This window comes from Salmo salar, chromosome ssa20, assembly GCF_905237065.1.
Source record: "Salmo salar chromosome ssa20, Ssal_v3.1, whole genome shotgun sequence".
NCBI classification, from domain to species: domain Eukaryota; kingdom Metazoa; phylum Chordata; class Actinopteri; order Salmoniformes; family Salmonidae; genus Salmo; species Salmo salar.
The window spans coordinates 52,577,536-52,594,689 of record NC_059461.1 but is presented as its reverse complement, the minus strand read 5'-3'; the positions used below and the strand labels follow the sequence as shown (position 1 = coordinate 52,594,689).

The following is a 17,154-nucleotide window of genomic DNA, read 5'->3' as shown; positions in this document are numbered from 1 at the left end:
TGTATGACAAGTGAGAGAAATTATGAATGAAAAAAGGCGTTGCTGTTTGATCTCACATTTATGACAATCCACAAGATCGATAGGGTACAGTATTTTCATTTGCCAATCCTTTGACTTTATTTACTATGTATATCTTAACACATTACATGCTACAGAAAATAAATGGTCACTTCAATTGTCTTGAAAGAATATAGTGTTATAATACAATGGCACATTTTGATATCATCACAATTTCCATTTGCGGTTGCCAACCAAGCCCCCTTATGAAAGGTAATGACTTCCACAGGGTTACAAAAATACAATACTTTAAAATATTTATAGGCCTGATTGACAAAACAAAATCATAAAAAATAAGGGCAGATTACATAAACAGGCATGCATTGAGAGAATGAATGAAAAAGCAGACATGATTTAACAGATGTTAATACCGGAGTAACTGATTACAAAGAAACTAACTGTAATCAGTTACATTACCAGCTAAAATATTTTAACCAGATTAGTTACTTTTGAAAAACTATATTACTTCTAAATTCAGAAAGGACGTTTGCGGAAAAAATACATTGACACCTTTCTGTTTTCTCAATGACATTCATTTTCGCATTGAAAAAAGGTGCAAGTTTAGATTTGTTATACCTGACCGGGTCTGACCACAAGTCAGAGACCACTATGACACCCCAAATGTGTTTGATGGTACCTTTTCATGCTTATGAAGGGGAAAGTAATCAGATTATGTTACTGAGTTTGGGTAATGCAAAAGTTATTACTGATTACAATTTTGGACAGGTAACTAGTAACTGATTACATTTAGAAAGTAACCTACCCAACCGTGCCCTTAAACATAGATTGTGGCATAAATTGGCTATAAAACAGTTTGTCAGTTGGTCCGAAAGCTACAATTATACAGAGAAATGGTACAAGTTTGAGGACAATGGAAAACCCTTGTGGTTTGAGGACAATCCAATTGTCAAAAGGTTATATATTCTATTCCTCTGGACTCTGCAGCATCTACTACCCAGAACCTACATCTATGGACAGCAGATGGTGTATTTTGGATGAGGTACTACATAATTGGAGTTTAACTTGTATAACCATACTCAAGTCTTCACACCCTGACAATGCATGCATTTGGATTTTCCACAGCTGCGTCATAAATTTGGGGCTAAATTACCTTCGATTATATATACAAATTAAAAAAAGCCAGCACAAGTTCTGCCACAGACAATGAACACAGCAGAAAAGGCAAGAAACGCAATTGAAAGGGAGGGGCCTGAACTGGCAAGTAATTGTAAGAAATGATTGATTAAAGTGCATTCTGAAAATAAAACATTTCACCTCCAGCATCCTCAACACAGACAACTGTATTGATCAACATGGGCTAAAGCTAGGAGGCAGACGAGCACGTTGGTTCACCCAGCACCTCTCTGCCTAATGCTGTTGCAGTGCACCCTAGTGGCCAGTTCCACTGAAGACGAGGTAACCCATTTCTCAAGTCACCTCTGCCTTAATCTATGGGAAACCACTCTAGGAGGTGATGTTATCCAAGTGAATTTCATGGGCGCATTCAGTGGGGTGCAAAGTGTAAGAATGCTCAGATACAGGTTTCATTTATAGTGGAACAGAGATACGAATCTGCAGTGTACAGTTTAGGACATATATGTAACATGTATGATGCTGTGCCAGGGAGCAAACGTAGCCAGTATCCTACATGATAGGAATGGAAAGATTATTGTTATGTGTCAACAGCTGGACTTAACTGTGATCTCTTATCAACAGAGGACACCTATTCAAAGTTGACAGTCTAAGTAATAGTGTGGTGGTTTGTGGATGCATGCAAATTAAAGGGTGTTTTGCTCGCTCTATTACACTAATGAATAGGGACAGACATCAATTCTCAAAAGGTAGTGGATGACAGGAATCTAGAACGGAAAAGTGAGAACTCGGTGTCAATGCAGTGCCTTGACTTTGTAACCAACGTGTACAGGAGAACAAGTACTACAGTAACCAGTTTAGAATCTAACAGCTTCCAAGGAGAAAGCCAATTCATGTTACCATTGAGCTTAAGTCATACAAAAAAATGTCATTTTAACAGTCTATCCTTGGCTATGGTATGATATGGCAGAACGTTTCCACGACCCTGGCTGATCATACACAAAAGGCATCTCCAATGTTTAGAACAAGTTAACAGCCGTGTGTGGGGGAAAAAAAACAAAGTCTCAGTGATTCGGAGTAGGAGTGGAGCAGACAAAGGCTTGTCAAAGAGCACAGACAAGCAAGACAGACACAAACAAGTAAGACAGAGAGGGTTAGCGCCTGACAATACCGCAAGCTCACAACATAGCCGACACATTTGATGAGATCTCCGCAATAGTGGTGGACTGGTAATCTCACTTCTCAGAAAAACGAGGCAAAAAAAGAGAAAAAAACGACATGATTTTAGCCTGTAATGGTTCTCAACAATTTCATAACGATATGTTATTTTTCTTCCCTTACAAAAAGACTAGTTACTTGGTCGTGGATTTGTAGTAAGGATGATAGTTTTGTGTACAGTGTAGTGTCATTCTGACGGCTCTCTTCGACAGCCAGAGGAAAGTGTTTCTCCATGGATCTCTGTGTGTACGATTCCTGTTGGTATTGTCCTCATCCCATCAGACAAGGCCTGAGTCTTTCTTCTTTAGAAGGGGAACGTGTGTGTTTTGATAGAGCTGGCCATGGTGCTGAAGTGGTATAAATAATGGTGGTGTGTGTGAGACGAAGACACAGCGTAATGATTATCTAACAGGGCCAACTGAGGGAGAGGAAGTGGTGTGTGTGTGTGTGTGTGTCTGAGTGTGGCCATGCGGAGGCTGCTGATTGGCACAGGGGCGATGGTGGCATGTGAGGGAGTGAGTGTTTGTGTGTGTAAGGGCAGGGTGAGGGATGGGAGAAGGTCAAGGAGCCCAGTGTCCACTCTCAGCTCACGTCTTCCTCAGGGCTGTTATGGTCCAGCAGCTTAACATGGGTGAAGGGGAAGTGGCCTCGTTTGCCCTTGCACTCGCCTTCCCACTGGCCGTTCACGTTGATCTTTGTCACCTTCACCATGTCGCCCACCTGCAGGAGGAGAAGGACTCGTCAGACAGACAGACCTGGCTCATGTTCATTAGGGCACGCGACGGAAAACATTTCAAAACACTTCAACGGAACACAAAAATGCGCGTTTCTAACTGGACAAGTCCAGGGAGACGCTCCCCGTTTCAGTCCGTTTGCTGCCCAATGAACACTGTGTTCACCCTGTAATGACCTTGTTGCAGTAGTTGCAGCTTGATAGCCACGTGTGAAACTTTGTCTATGTATCGCAGCGGTTCATTTGGCCTCGCAAACACACAAATCGCAGCGCAACTAAACACAAACCAGTACTCCTGAGGTTAATTTGTTGGTTCACCCTGTAGGCCCTCTTCTTTACAGTTGGACCATTCTTCTACAGAGTGAAGTTCTCTCATCGACTAAGATGTGACCAGGAAGTATGTGCAGGGGCTAATCATTAAACCTATATACCTCCTGAGTCATACCACTGGCAAACACCTTTATAGAGGGTAAATATCCTGTTTGTTATCATTGGAGCGCTGTGCTGACTGATTCTTGGGTGGATAGAAAATTTAACCTGTCTGGGACCAAAAAGTATATAAACTTTAGGCAACATTTTAACACAAGTCTTTGACATTAATTTTCGTCCTTGTAAGCACGAAGCCTAACACTTTGGTATTCCAAAAGACAGAGGACAAACAGACTACTTCCACCCTGTAGCTCATTCCATCAAGACAGAAAGTCCAGAAAGTGAACATTGTGTATCTGTTTCAGTGTTACTGTTCCTTCTCTCCCTTCTTCCCTCTCTCCAAGCAGGTTAGGAGGAGAGGGGGGAAAGCTGAGACTAAGACCGCTGGCTTGTTGCCCAGAGGCCGCTCTGGCTCAGAGTAATGTCCTCATAGAAATGAAAGGAAATGTTCCTCTACACAAAGTATTTCCTTCCCACAACGACCTCCGCTTTGGAAGCCCTCTTTCCCCTTCCGGACAGTTAGTTAAGACAGTCAGGGAGGGAGCCTCTGGCAGCATTCTCTAATGAGCTTTAGAGCAGTTGGCCATTGAGTTCAGACTGACTGACCACCACCCTGTATGCACTGGGTCATATTCATTAGGGCAAAACGTTTTGCTTATAGGACAAGATCAGGAAAATCCCCCCCCCCGTTTCAGTCAATTTTCTGTTTGGTGACTCATGGACACGACCCGGACTACCTTGTTTAACAAACCTAGCGGCTGGGACACTGAGGGGCATGCAACTGGTTAAGAAGCTGAGGAGGAAGTCACAGACAACGAGTCACAGAGGCCACATACCAACTCCTTCATTCCTTCCAGCAGTGAGTGGAAAGTAAGACATAACTTGGAATGACCCACTGGGAAGGAACCTAGGGGTAACTTGGAATGACCCACTGGGAAGGAACCTAGGGGTAACTTGGAATGACCCACTGGGAAGGAACCTAGGGGTAAAAGGTGGAATGACCCACTGGGAAGGAACCTAGGGGTAACTTGGAATGACCCACTGGGAAGGAACCTAGGGGTAACTTGGAATGACCCACTGGGAAGGAACCTAGGGGTAACTTGGAATGACCCACTGGGAAGGAACCTAGGGGTAACTTGGAATGACCCACTGGGAAGGAACCTAGGGGTAACTTGGAATGACCCACTGGGAAGGAACCTAGGGGTGTAACTTGGAATGACCCACTGGGAAGGAACCTAGGGGTGTAACTTGGAATGACCCACTGGGAAGGAACCTAGGGGTGTAACTTGGAATGACCCACTGGGAAGGAACCTAGGGGTGTAACTTGGAATGACCCACTGGGAAGGAACCTAGGGGTAACTTGGAATGACCCACTGGGAAGGAACCTAGGGGTAACTTGGAATGACCCACTGGGAAGGAACCTAGGGGTAACTTGGAATGACCCACTGGGAAGGAACCTAGGGGTAACTTGGAATGACCCACTGGGAAGGAACCTAGGGGTAACTTGGAATGACCCACTGGGAAGGAACCTAGGGTCTTCTTCAGATTATGACTTTCCAACAGATGAAACCAGTCCCAGTAGCGAGGATTACCAATTAGACACTGATATTGGCATTACAAATATAACAGTACAGACAACCATTCAAAAATGTCATTAATTCAATATCATTCTAAAATCATAGTTTTTTTTTTAATGGCATAAAAAAATAAATAAATAAGTGATTTGATTCTCTGGCCTCAATCTTAACATAATGCCAAAGAAAATATATGTTGAACAAGACCAGTCATTATTAGCTTCATGGCACTGAAGGCTGAGGACAAAGGAAAATCCATGACAAAATGAGGAGGATCAAAGAATCTGAGAGAGGGATGATGAATAAAGGGAAAGAGGAGATGAGAGAACGAGAGAGCACAGCTAGGTAGGTACCTCTAAGGCAAGGGCGGTCTTGTCGTAGGCATTGGGCACCCTCTTCTGGATGGCCCTGGCAAAGACGGGTCCGTTCTGCAGGTTGGGCAGAGGTGTGGGCTGGGCGTACTGGCTCGGGTCTAGCAGAGGTGGTCCCTGAGCACTTGAGCCGTCTACCGAGCCCACCCCACCTGGACCCCCTGTTCCAGAGCCCCCCGAGGTGGGAGAGGCCGGTCGGTACTTCTCCACGTAGGGCACAGGGATCATCCCGGCACGCCCCTCTAAATTCTTGGCATTCCACCACTGCTCCTCAGGCTTCTCCAGGACCCGCAGGATGTCGCCCTTTCTGAAAGGCAGATCCTCATCGTCGTTGCCCGGGAAGTCGAAGAGGGCACGGACCATCTCGTCTTCCTGCCGCTGCGACGGGCCTCCAGCACCTGCGTTGACACCGACCAAGGGAGAGTGTTTGGCCTTGTTGATGGGCTCTATCAGTGTGGTGGTGTCCAGGTAGTGGATCTTGTAAAACTCCAGCAGGGAATGGAGGGCGTCAAACTCCTGGTCACCTATGCGGAACCGTGGAGGCGCCTGGCCTGGGAAAGGAGGGTGGGGAAAGAGGGATGAGTAGAAAAGAAGGAAAGAACAACCGAAACCATTTCACTGGCAAAGGTATTAGGCCTTATTAACCGGCATGTGAATTACCACATTTCTGGCGCATTAAAAGGCAGCGGACTACATATTTGACGTCTGGTTGAACCAAATGTCACTGTTTGTTTGATTCACTCGTAGGAAGTTCATCTTAAATTATTTTCCAAATAAAGCCAAATGAACGTGGAGTGGCTTGCCCCAAACCATGTCTCTCTTACCTGAGCCAGACTGCCGGTTGTTGCTGATGCTGTTGATTATGTAATGCGAGACTTTGGAATTCTCTGAAACGGACAGGACGTAGTCGCCAGGGCTTGTAATAGAGTCTCTCACCAAAAACACTCCGTGTCTCTGTCCTTGTAAAAGTGAAACTGCCTCCTGTCTACTTAATCTTCCCCAGTACCAACTTGCACGATCCTCTGCGTCAAAATTTCCGGCCATGACTCCCACTCCAAAGCCGAGGCTTCACGGGCCTTCCCTTTGAATCCCCTTATCCACAACCAGCATTCAACTCATACAAAAACTTTAGCGCGTAGAACACATTTGGAAAATAGGCGACATCCGCAACTTGCCTATGCCCATCAATTTAAAATGCAAAAGTCGGTCCTCGTACAAAACGTGTCTGATCGCCCGATTAAAATATGTCGATTAGAACTTACCCAACCCAGTTGTAAAACAATACAATTTTGAATCAAATCTTGTAACTTGTCACAAGTAACTTCAAAAAATGAAATGGCGGATCCGGGGAAACAAAACGGACCCCATTAGCCGGATATGACGTTTATATGAATTACGTAGAAACGTGTCAGATGAGGGTGTCCATGTTGATAAGGTCAAACATGATTTATGATAGGATAGCAACAGTACACACTGTATACATTAATCCAACCCATGGATTATCTAAATGGTGATATATTTGATGGCCCGTCATTGTAAATAAGAATTTGTTCTTAACTGACTTGCCCAGTAAAATAAAGGTTAAATAAAACATTTAAAAAACGGAATGGGGGCAGCACATATAACACACAAATAGTAAAACAATATCCTACAAACAACAGTCAAAATACACATAATGCACAATCAGTAAAACAGTCAGTAAAACATTCAGCAATAGGCAGCATTTAAGAGGCAGGGGGGAAACACATGCAGTTATCAGTTAAAGCTGCAATGTGTAACTTTTTGGGCGACCCGACCTAATTCAAATAGAAATGTGAGTTATAGATCTGTCATTCAAATTGAAAACAAGTCTAACAATCCGTATATATGTTCTATGTGGCTATTTCTATGCTTGATGTTCTTAAGTTTCATTTTTGCGTCTTTTACTTTTGGTTTTGTACACCCGTTTCAAATGGCTGAAAATACAATATTTTGGGCAATGGAAAATATATTTCACAGCGGTTTAGATGGTACAATGATTCTCTACAGTATACTTGGTTGTTTTGTCACATTAACTGAAATAGGCGATCTATTAGAATTTGTTTTACCAATGGACACAAAACAGCTTAGTTTCAGTTTTTTTTAAGGATGGTCCAGTCTCTAGCAGCGGGAGAATTGAAAATCAGTTTCACCAAAGAAACTGAGTGACGTGAGGATTGCCAGGTTTGTGTAATTGCTGGATCTGAGGTTGCTGTTGGTGGTGGGGAGTCTTCGTAGTGAGCTGAGATAAAGGGGGGTCTTGCTGAGAAGGGATTTGTATATGAATATGAGCCTGTGGGTTTGACGTCATACGTGTAGGGATGGCCAGTCAATGGATTAATATGTCACAGTGATGGGTTTTGTTAAAATGGGCATCTTCAGTTAGCTATTCTAGCACATTCTAGCTGTGTTTTATTTGTCAGGCAGCTCAGTCCCCATTCAGAAGGTCCTACACTTATTTGCGTTCTTATTGGTCAAGGTCACACCAATTATTATTACATTTACATTTTAGTCATCTAGCAGACACTCTTATCCAGAGCAACGTACAGTAGTGAATGCATACATTTCATACATTTCTTCTCAGTACTGGTCCCCCGTGGAAATTGAACCCACAACCCTGGCGTTGCAAACACCATGCTCTACCAACTGAGCTACACGGGACTTATTATTATGTTAGCCTATCAGCAGCCTAGATTGCCGTGACATTCAGGCAAGACCCCAGCACAGACAGGGCAGAAACTTGCTTTTCCTATCCAGACGAGCACTACGTATCCCCTCCTGCTACTCGTCCTCCTGCATGAGGTCACATGCCTTTTGCTGTTCTGATGATTTATTGTTCGTGCAGCTAAACAACCATAATCTGTCAGTTTCAAGTGTGGTCAGACCTGTGTGTGTGTGGATAATTTCTTTCCATTAAAACCCCTTAAACTGGAATACCTCGTTGTTCTAACCTGACAGTTTGTAGTGGTTACTACGTGACAGTTTGTAGTGGTTACTACGTGACAGTTTGTAGTGGTTACTATGTGACAGTTTGTAGTGGTTACTACATGACAGTTTGTAGTGGTTACTACGTGACAGTTTGTAGTGGTTACTACGTGGAGTCCCTCACAGCAGGGCTACAGCTTTCTCCAGAGCCAGAGGAGCTATCAGAGCTCACTCTGGGAGAGAACCACACCACTGTGCTCCAACCGTTCAGATCCAGCCTGCTCCGTCCATGGAACTCAAGTTAGTATTGGGGTCTACTACACCAGCTCCTGCCACAGAGCCTCAGCTCGCCACTCCCACCTCTGTGCTTCAACCAGCTCCTGCCACAGAGCCTCAACTCACCACTCCCACCGCTGTGCTTCAACCAGCTCCTGCCATGGAGTCTCAACTGGTCTACACAGCGGTTTTACAGTCTTCTCAAGGAACAGAGGAGCTACCTGACCTCACCCTGGGGGAGCACCCCACTGTTTTCCAACCAGATCCTGTTGCAGTCGCATCTGATTCCCACAGTTGTGCCATCACCATGTCCAGTGAAAGATTTTCTGCCAACCCCTGTTCTCGACCCAAGATCAATCCTCTCCTCCCTGCCTGTTCGTAAGCAGGAAGACCTATATCCTTCTCCAGGGACAGAGGAGCTACCTGACCTCACCCTGAGGGTGTACCATACAACTGTGCTCCAGCTGTCTCCCACTGTTACGTCCCTCACAGTGGTTCCAGTGCCTTCTCCAGGATCGGAAGAGCTGCCAGAGCTCACCTTGAGGGAGAAGTCTACCCCTACTCCAGCCGACACCTCAGAATGTCAGTTGGTCCATAATGTGGGAGCCGTGCCTCCAGCAGCAGCAGCAAGTCCTGCCACTCAGACCTGACCTGACAGCTCCAGAAGGTCCATAGCATCTTAGCCCTCAGTTCCCCGATCATCTGGTGGATTCACAGTATCCTGCTAAGCTTAGGTCCCCAGTTTCCTAACTCAGTAGGCACAGAGCTCTCTGTCCCAATAGGTCTAACTTCCCCTAGCTCACAGTCTGTAGCCCCATCAGGCCCCAAGTTACTACCTCTGTCAGGCCCCATATCAACTGGTCTGGGCACTCAGTTTCTCCTGGACCAACGATCCAGCTCTCTCCCACCTTTGAGTCTTTATCTCCCTCTTTTTCAGGTGTGCAGCTATCTCCTGTCGTTGCTGTGGGGATCCAGCTGATCTTATCACCTGAACCGCGGCCCTCTTCTGTCACTGACATGGGGGTCCGGACGTCTGCTGTTCTGAGATCTTAGCCCGCCACTGCAGTAGAGATCTAGCCAACCTTAGCTCCTGTCCTGGGTCCGCTCCTGTCGCTGATGGGGCGGCCTCGCCGTCTTCACTCCATAGGCCCTCTTCGAGCTCTGCTGCTGCGGCCATGCGGTCTCCAGGCCTTCATTGAGACCTGCGGCTGATCCTCCGCCGCCTGCCATGCTGAGACCTTCTGATCCGGGGCCTTCACCTGGTCCCTCTGCCTGGGTCCGGTCTGTCCTTCAGCCACCGCCCGTTGCTGCTTCGTGGGTCCAGCCACCAAAGTATCATGACCCAGGGACCGATCTCTGCCACTGCGGCCATGATGTCTCCAGTCCTGGTGTACCCATCTGACACCACTATGTATCACAAACTGTTTAAACACACACACACACACACACACACACACACACACACACACACACACACACACACACACACACACATATATATATATAGCGTGATTGAAAGAAATCATGTATGTTCTTTCAACTATGGTTGACTATATTACTTATATGACCTCAGCTTTCTACTCATTATTCCTTATTAATTAAACAAACATGTATGCTTCAATTGATTGAAATAACTGGACACTGCATCCTGTTGGTCTCCTGACTCCTGCTCCTTACCTGGGGATCTTACAAGCCCTCAATGCTAAGGGTCCTCCTGTTGGCTGTTCCTGGGCAGAGGGGGTGACTGCCACCGGATCCACCACTGCTGGCTCCCCTCGTCCAGAACAGCCTTAAAGCCTCCACTGGCCCCCACCACGTCAAACACCCTGGTCTGGTGACCTCAAGTAACTTCATGACATGGTGGCCAGGTGCACCACGGGATAGGTCTTCTGTTGGACCAGTTTCCCATCTGGTCTATGTCTCTGCCTCGCTGGATGACCACAAGTATTCATGTCATCCCTCTCAGTGACTGTCTGCCCTTGCTGCCATTTGTTGTTGATTTCAAATCGGTACAACACATCTGTTAAGACGGGCAGCTTCAGTCAGCTGTTCTAGCATGCTCTACTGGTGTTTTTTAGTCAGGCAGCTCAGCCCCATTCAGAAGGTCCTAAACTTATTTTAGTTCCTATTGGTCAAGGTCACATATCTTTGCTGTTCTGATGATTTTTTGTTCGTGCAGCTAAACAACCATAGTCTGTTAGTTTCAAGAGTGGTCAGACCTGTGTGTGTGTGGATACTTTCTGTCCATTAAAACCCCTTAAACTGGAATACCTCGTTCTAACCTGACATTTTGTAGTGGTTACTACCGGCCTAAAACCAGCACCTACATTTTTCCTCCTATTTGAATGGTCCTTTGATTCTACAATCTACCCATATTTTTCAGGTTTGGAATGGATCGCTAGTGATAAAGCGTATGGCAGAGTGATAAAGTACGTCCAGTTTAAAGGAGGGCGGACTTGGGGCCATCCTGTAGATGACATCCCTATAATCCAGCATGGGAGTAGTGTCAATTAAACCAGCGTGTGTTTAGCAGGGTGTGAATGAAGATTTGAAGAGAAAGCCTATTCTGAATTTGACCTTTGCTTGAGGATTATTGGTATGAGTGGAATTACAGTGCCGTGTCCAGCCAGATACCCAGGGATTTGTATGAGCTGACAGATTCCAGGGCAGACCCATCTAGTGAGGTTAATTGGCTCTAAAACGTCTCAATCACCAAGGTAATGGGCTTGTTTGAGTGGTAAGGCAGAAGTAATCGACTGCAGATGAAATTCGAGGAGTGAAGTCAGGGGAGGTGCATCTGTGACAGCCGAAAGACGGACACTGATGTGGCTTGCCATCAGTAAGGCTCAATGTAACACGGCAGGGTTGCCATTGTTTATAAAAGTTTTTCTTTGTAATGTCTCCAACCTCCCATATCACACACACACACAATGTAGCCTAAATACAGTATATGTCTGAACATTGTACTATCAATTGGTGAGAGAGAGCCTCAAATATCACAAATTAATTTGTACATATCCACTGTAAACATGAATGCGCAAAGTTTGTTCTTGTTTCGGTCACGTCTTTGCTCACGTCCTCGTGGGTCAAACAAAAACACGCTAATGATTGGTTGACAATAGAGCCTTCCACAAGGCAGGTGATGACTCGGTTGGTAGAGCATGACACTTGCAATGCCAGGGTTGTTGTGGGTTCAATTCCAACAGGGGACCAGTGTGAAAACGTATGCTCTCTCTACTGTAAGTCACTCTGGATAAGAGCATCTGCTAAATGACTGAAATGTAATGGCTGCAAGTTGCAGCTGGGGATGAGCAAACGCAGTTGACTGAAGTTGAAATTTCATGACCTTCGATCACATGGTTGTTGGAAAGTTCATGTAGGTGCAATTCAGACAGTTTTCTATCCCTATAATGCATCACACTTTGAAAGGCGTTGGTCACCGACTCGACAAAAGTGATCCGCTCTAATGAGCCCATAAAGAACTGGAGACTGTGTCCAAGATGTCTGACCTTTGTTTGTATACGCCGATTCATGGACGTCTATATCTGTCTACTAGCACTCAGTGCGCACAGGAAGCAGCGTGAGCAGCGACGACGTCATCACGTAATCCGAAAACATGGCAGACATTGGATTAATGTGAAATGTCAATGGCCGTGTTCGAGAGCATCAAAACCATGATGTATCATGGGTAAATTGTGACCAACTGATTTACAAATAATAATGAGTCGTTATTTACCGTAATTTCCGGACTATTAAGCGCACCTGAATAAAAGCCGCACTCAATGAATTAAAAAATATATATTATTTTGAACATAAATAAGCCACACATGTCTATAAGCCGCAGGTGCCTACCGGTACATTGAAACAAATGAACTTTACACAGGCTTTAACGAAACATGGCTTGTAACAAAAATAAATAGGCTTTAACGAAACACGGCTTGTAACAAAAAATAAAAAATTAGCAGTAAGCTTTAGTTGTCTTTTTGCACTGAGTCAATTCCTCACGCTGCTGTTTCCAACGTCTTATCATCGACTCATTAAGACCAAGCTCCCGTGCAGCAGCTCTATTTCCTTTTCCAACAGCCAGATCAATCGCCTTCAACTTGAAAGCTGCATCATATGCATTTCTCCGTGTCTTTGCCATGATGAGGGTGACAAAATGACTACCGTAATCAGAATGATGGGAAGTTTGAGAGCACTCGATTTAATCTAAACAGTAAACAAAAAAGTTGTTTGACCTTAACCCGTTCGGCAATTTCATTGGTCTAATGAAAGCTTCATGCCGGCAAAAAACTAAGCACGTCACAGAATGTGTTTTTTTGGAAAAAAAAAATTGAAAGCGGGAAAAATCCATATATTAGCCGCGTCATTGTTTAAGCCGCGAGGTTCAAAGCGTGGGGAAAAAGTTGCGGCTTGTAGTCCGGAATTTACGGTATGATGCAAGGATATTCGTAGATCAGTCAGTTGTTGGCAGTTGCTTGCACTGTCGAACAAGGCCTCTATCTTCGGCTGTGAGTGATGGAAAAAAACATTGGCATAGGCAATAATTATTTGAATAATTCAATGGAAGTTTTGTGCACAAAGATGATGACTAAAGTGTCTTATTAGGAATTTTCAAATCTGACTTCTTTATGTGGCCGTATATGGAAATTGTCTTTCTGGGCCAGGGCGTCAGTTAAACTGCAGTACCGAAGCAAGTCTGTAGGAGCAGTCGAAACCTTCTAGACCAGAACTCTGGCCCCCTTGGTCTCAATTGACTTCCTGATATGGCTTGGCCATTAAGAAATGCAGCGGCCATTGTAAAGAAGAAAGAGTTGTCTTGGGGAGAGGGTTAATGTGGGTGTCTCTTTTGTGTTTGTTCGCACTTGGCAAGCAGTCTTTGGTTTGTTCATTCACTCTGCCAAAACAGTACACAGTTACAGTCACCCTTCTCGATAACTTGAAACAGTCTAACCAGGTCTTGTGTCTTGAACTTCTTTCGCCAATTAGCTTCAACTAGCTGGTGTGCGACTGTGGCAAAGTTAGTTTGACATTGGATAGCGGGGGTAATTATGGAACGTCAATGTAAATGGGACAATATTTTCATGTTGCACATATTAAATGCTTTCAATATTTGTATATGAATTTCTACAATTTATAGTTGGTTTAATGTTTTTAAGTCATTGAAATCTACACGTATTGACATTTTTAAATATTGTCCAATGTACATTGTGTAATTTACTGATGGTCTCTGTCCCCCATAGGGAGATCATCAAATGTCAAACCAAATTGACCATGGGCATTACAATCAGGTCCCATGCAGAGCTAGAATAAATTTGTTTCTGACTCATATCGATGCCACATAGGTTATTTTCAAAACAAGAATTTGCTTTTTATTGGCAGTCGCTCTGTTTTCACTTTTAGGATGTTTCCAAAAGTGACCACCAGATGTCAATCTAATATCAGGGACCCAAAAGTTCCAAAAATGTGTTTTCAATGTCATTTTCTGGGCATCATACCACAGGTATCATTATCAATATTGGATCTGGCGTAGTTCAGTTGGAGCAGTTTGCTTCATAGCAAGTGGCACTCACAAATTTCCCTTAAAGTATCCACTTTAAGTAAAAAAATAATAATATATTCTTTCCTCCATTAAGAAGGCATTTGGGGTTTTCCCAAATATATGTCTTAGGCATCTGGAGTTTTCCTGAATTTGTATATCTGAACTGATGTGAAGGAAACTAGCTACGTTTATTGTGGCCACCTAGTGTGTGATGACCCAGACTGCCTCACAAAACCCTGACTCTGAAGCACTGTGTCACATCCTCTGGACTAGATGGATAGTGCAGAGAATCCCAGAACAACTGGTCTGCTCGGGGGTCAGCAGAGCAGCACCTCCAACTCGGTTACCAACTAAATACTATACGTCTAAGTCTTTGCTCATTGTCTGTGTGAGTGGGAAAGACAGACTGCTCTAGTTATTTATCCAAGAAACAGCACTGAAACAAAATATATGTGAAGTTATTCTGGTAAAAGTGCTTTGGAGGAAATCTGGAGCTGAAGTCCAGGGCAGCGTTCCTAAATATTTTCAGGCAGAGAATTAGGGATTATTTGCTGCAGCTCATTTTCTTCATAATCGGTTACAATGCAATGAAACCAAGAAGAGGGGAAAAGACTGATATTATAATAAAGAAAACATGCAGAAAAAGAAGGAGCAGGAATGTTTTCCAGAATACAGTATTTATTGTTTTTATTTCATGGCATTGGCAAGACAGCAAGTCACTTGATTTTCCTTTTCAATTCATCACCTAAACTGTGTGTGTGTGTGTTTGAGAGCAAAGAACTCAAAGTTTCATACAGACATGCTTTTAGAATCGTACAACCCTTTTCCCTTTCAGAGACAGAGAGACAGAGAGAGACAGTCAGTGAGAGAGACAGAGAGAGAGAGAGACAGAGAGAGAGAAAGACAGAGACAGAGAACAGAGACAGAGAGAGAGAGAGAGAGAGAGAGAGAGAACGAGACAGAGAGAGAGAGAGAGAGAGAGACAGAGACAGAGAATCCTTGAACTGTGGATGATCCTTATGAATACACGATATACTCAATATCATAATAGCGAAATTCAAGTACACATTCATATAGAAATTCCAGTACACACCATTTGTTTATTTGTATTTTTTAACCGTTTGGTTTGCTCCATTAACTCAGGCACATTTTGCTTATTTTGTTTTAATATTCCACTAATAATCATTCACTGGTTTGGGAGGGGAAATTGCAGTGCTGTGGGCAGTGACGAGAGAGGTGCCAGAGATGACCAAACATTCAAGTATACAAAGAAACAAACTGCATTGTCACATCTCAATATGACAGATATGGACCGAGTTCCAGTGAAACTTCCTCCAGTTGAGTCTTTCGTCCCAAAACCAGCCATCGATACACAAGAGACTGCACCCAGACAGACAAAGCACTCTCACAGAGAAATCCATCAGAGACACAGTGGTACACCATGCAAATACAGACAGTGTACTCGTCTATTACATCTCCTATAGACCCACATACACACAACGCTGTGTTCAACTGGACCGTCTCCGGACGAAGAAAAACTTGAATGAACAAGACATGTCTCAGATAGGAGTAGACCTGAGAACAGAATACACGCTTCAGGAAGTGCTTGCGAGTCAACAGTGTGCAATGGTGGATCGAGTTCTGGACATGATGAGACCCTGGAAATGGCGGTTCTAATTGCTCTGTTAAAATACAGTATATCTTCAGTCTTCTCATTTGAATACAGTATAACAGCCACATTATCAGCACAAACATCTATCTTTGTTTGGGGGGGGGATCATAATAGTGTTGAGGAATTACACTTCTGAGAACTGACGTTGAACATCTGGACCCTATTGCAATCCCCTCAGCTGACACATAACCCCATGTCAATGCCCTTAAAGGCATAAGGTACCTCATATACACAATTAACAAAGAAGATGAAGCACATAATCCTAATTCTTAAAGCGATTGATTAGACCGTTGTTACAAATGGGAAATAGGGAAAAAGCGAGGCTACTAAAGATGGGTTGTTATTCAGCACTTTGCTCTGAACTACTATCGAACTACTATCGTGATTGAATTATTCTATTCACTACAACGGTCGCCGTAGCTCCTGACGCCGTAGCTCCTGTCGCCGTAGCTCCTGTCACCGTAGCTCCTGTCACCGTAGCGCTTAAGCCCTTTTCCTTAGCCTAAACACTGCTTTAGCTCACAGCAACAGACTCCCCCCTCACATGCTTTACAATCATGAGCCTTATAGTCAGCATCTTTCCCTTTCATATTCAACCTTACAACCATTCTTTTTTTGGTTTCCGTCAATTCTTTCCGCCAATAGCACTTGTTTGAAGGGACTCTCAGTGCACTCACACATCACATCGGAAATCGACCCACTGAAGCATGCATATGCATTAAAAAAAATAATGGGTAGGTGGGATTGGTGAAGAGAGCGCTGGTCAGAGATACAGAAGCAGACATGCTGTCGTATCAGAGAGAAAGATGCAATCTTGTTCACACACCAAATCAGTCTGTGTCTACTGCTCTTCTTCTGTCTTTCTACATACCCGTCTGTCTGTCTACCCGTCTGTCTGTCTTTCTACCTACCCGTCTGTCTGTCTGTCTGTCTTTCTACCTACCCGTCTGTCTGTCTGTCTGTCTGTCTGTCTGTCTGTCTGTCTGTCTGTCTACCTACCCGTCCGTCTGTCTGTCTTTCTACCTACCCGTCCGTCTGTCTGTCTTTCTACCTACCCGTCCGTCTGTCTGTCTTTCTACCTACCCGTCCGTCTGTCTGTCTTTCTACCTACCCGTCCGTCTGTCTGTCTTTCTACCTACCCGTCCGTCTGTCTGTCTTTCTACCTACCCGTCCGTCTGTCTGTCTTTCTACCTACCCGTCCGTCTGTCTGTCTTTCTACCTACCCGTCCGTCTGTCTGTCTTTCTAC

The 17,154-nt window shown here is 44.4% G+C and overlaps 1 protein-coding gene and 1 long non-coding RNA gene across 2 annotated transcripts; one reads left to right on the top strand and one right to left on the bottom strand.

The window, feature by feature from the left end:
• Window positions 1-92: 92 nt before the first annotated feature.
• On the bottom strand, window positions 93-6,834 carry LOC106580783 (adapter molecule crk). Its single transcript, XM_014162190.2, has 3 exons — window positions 6,299-6,834; window positions 5,457-6,025; window positions 93-3,087 (listed from the first exon to the last, which is right to left on the bottom strand). Exons 1-3 carry the CDS (start codon window positions 6,516-6,518, stop codon window positions 2,950-2,952), a joined length of 927 nt encoding a protein of 308 aa, XP_014017665.1. The 5' UTR covers window positions 6,519-6,834; the 3' UTR covers window positions 93-2,949.
• Window positions 6,835-7,401: 567 nt separating this feature from the next.
• Window positions 7,402-10,961, top strand: LOC123729270 (uncharacterized). Its single transcript, XR_006760966.1, has 2 exons — window positions 7,402-7,676; window positions 9,631-10,961. It is a non-coding gene; the product is annotated as an uncharacterized lncRNA (long non-coding RNA).
• The last annotated feature ends 6,193 nt before the right edge of the window (window positions 10,962-17,154 follow it).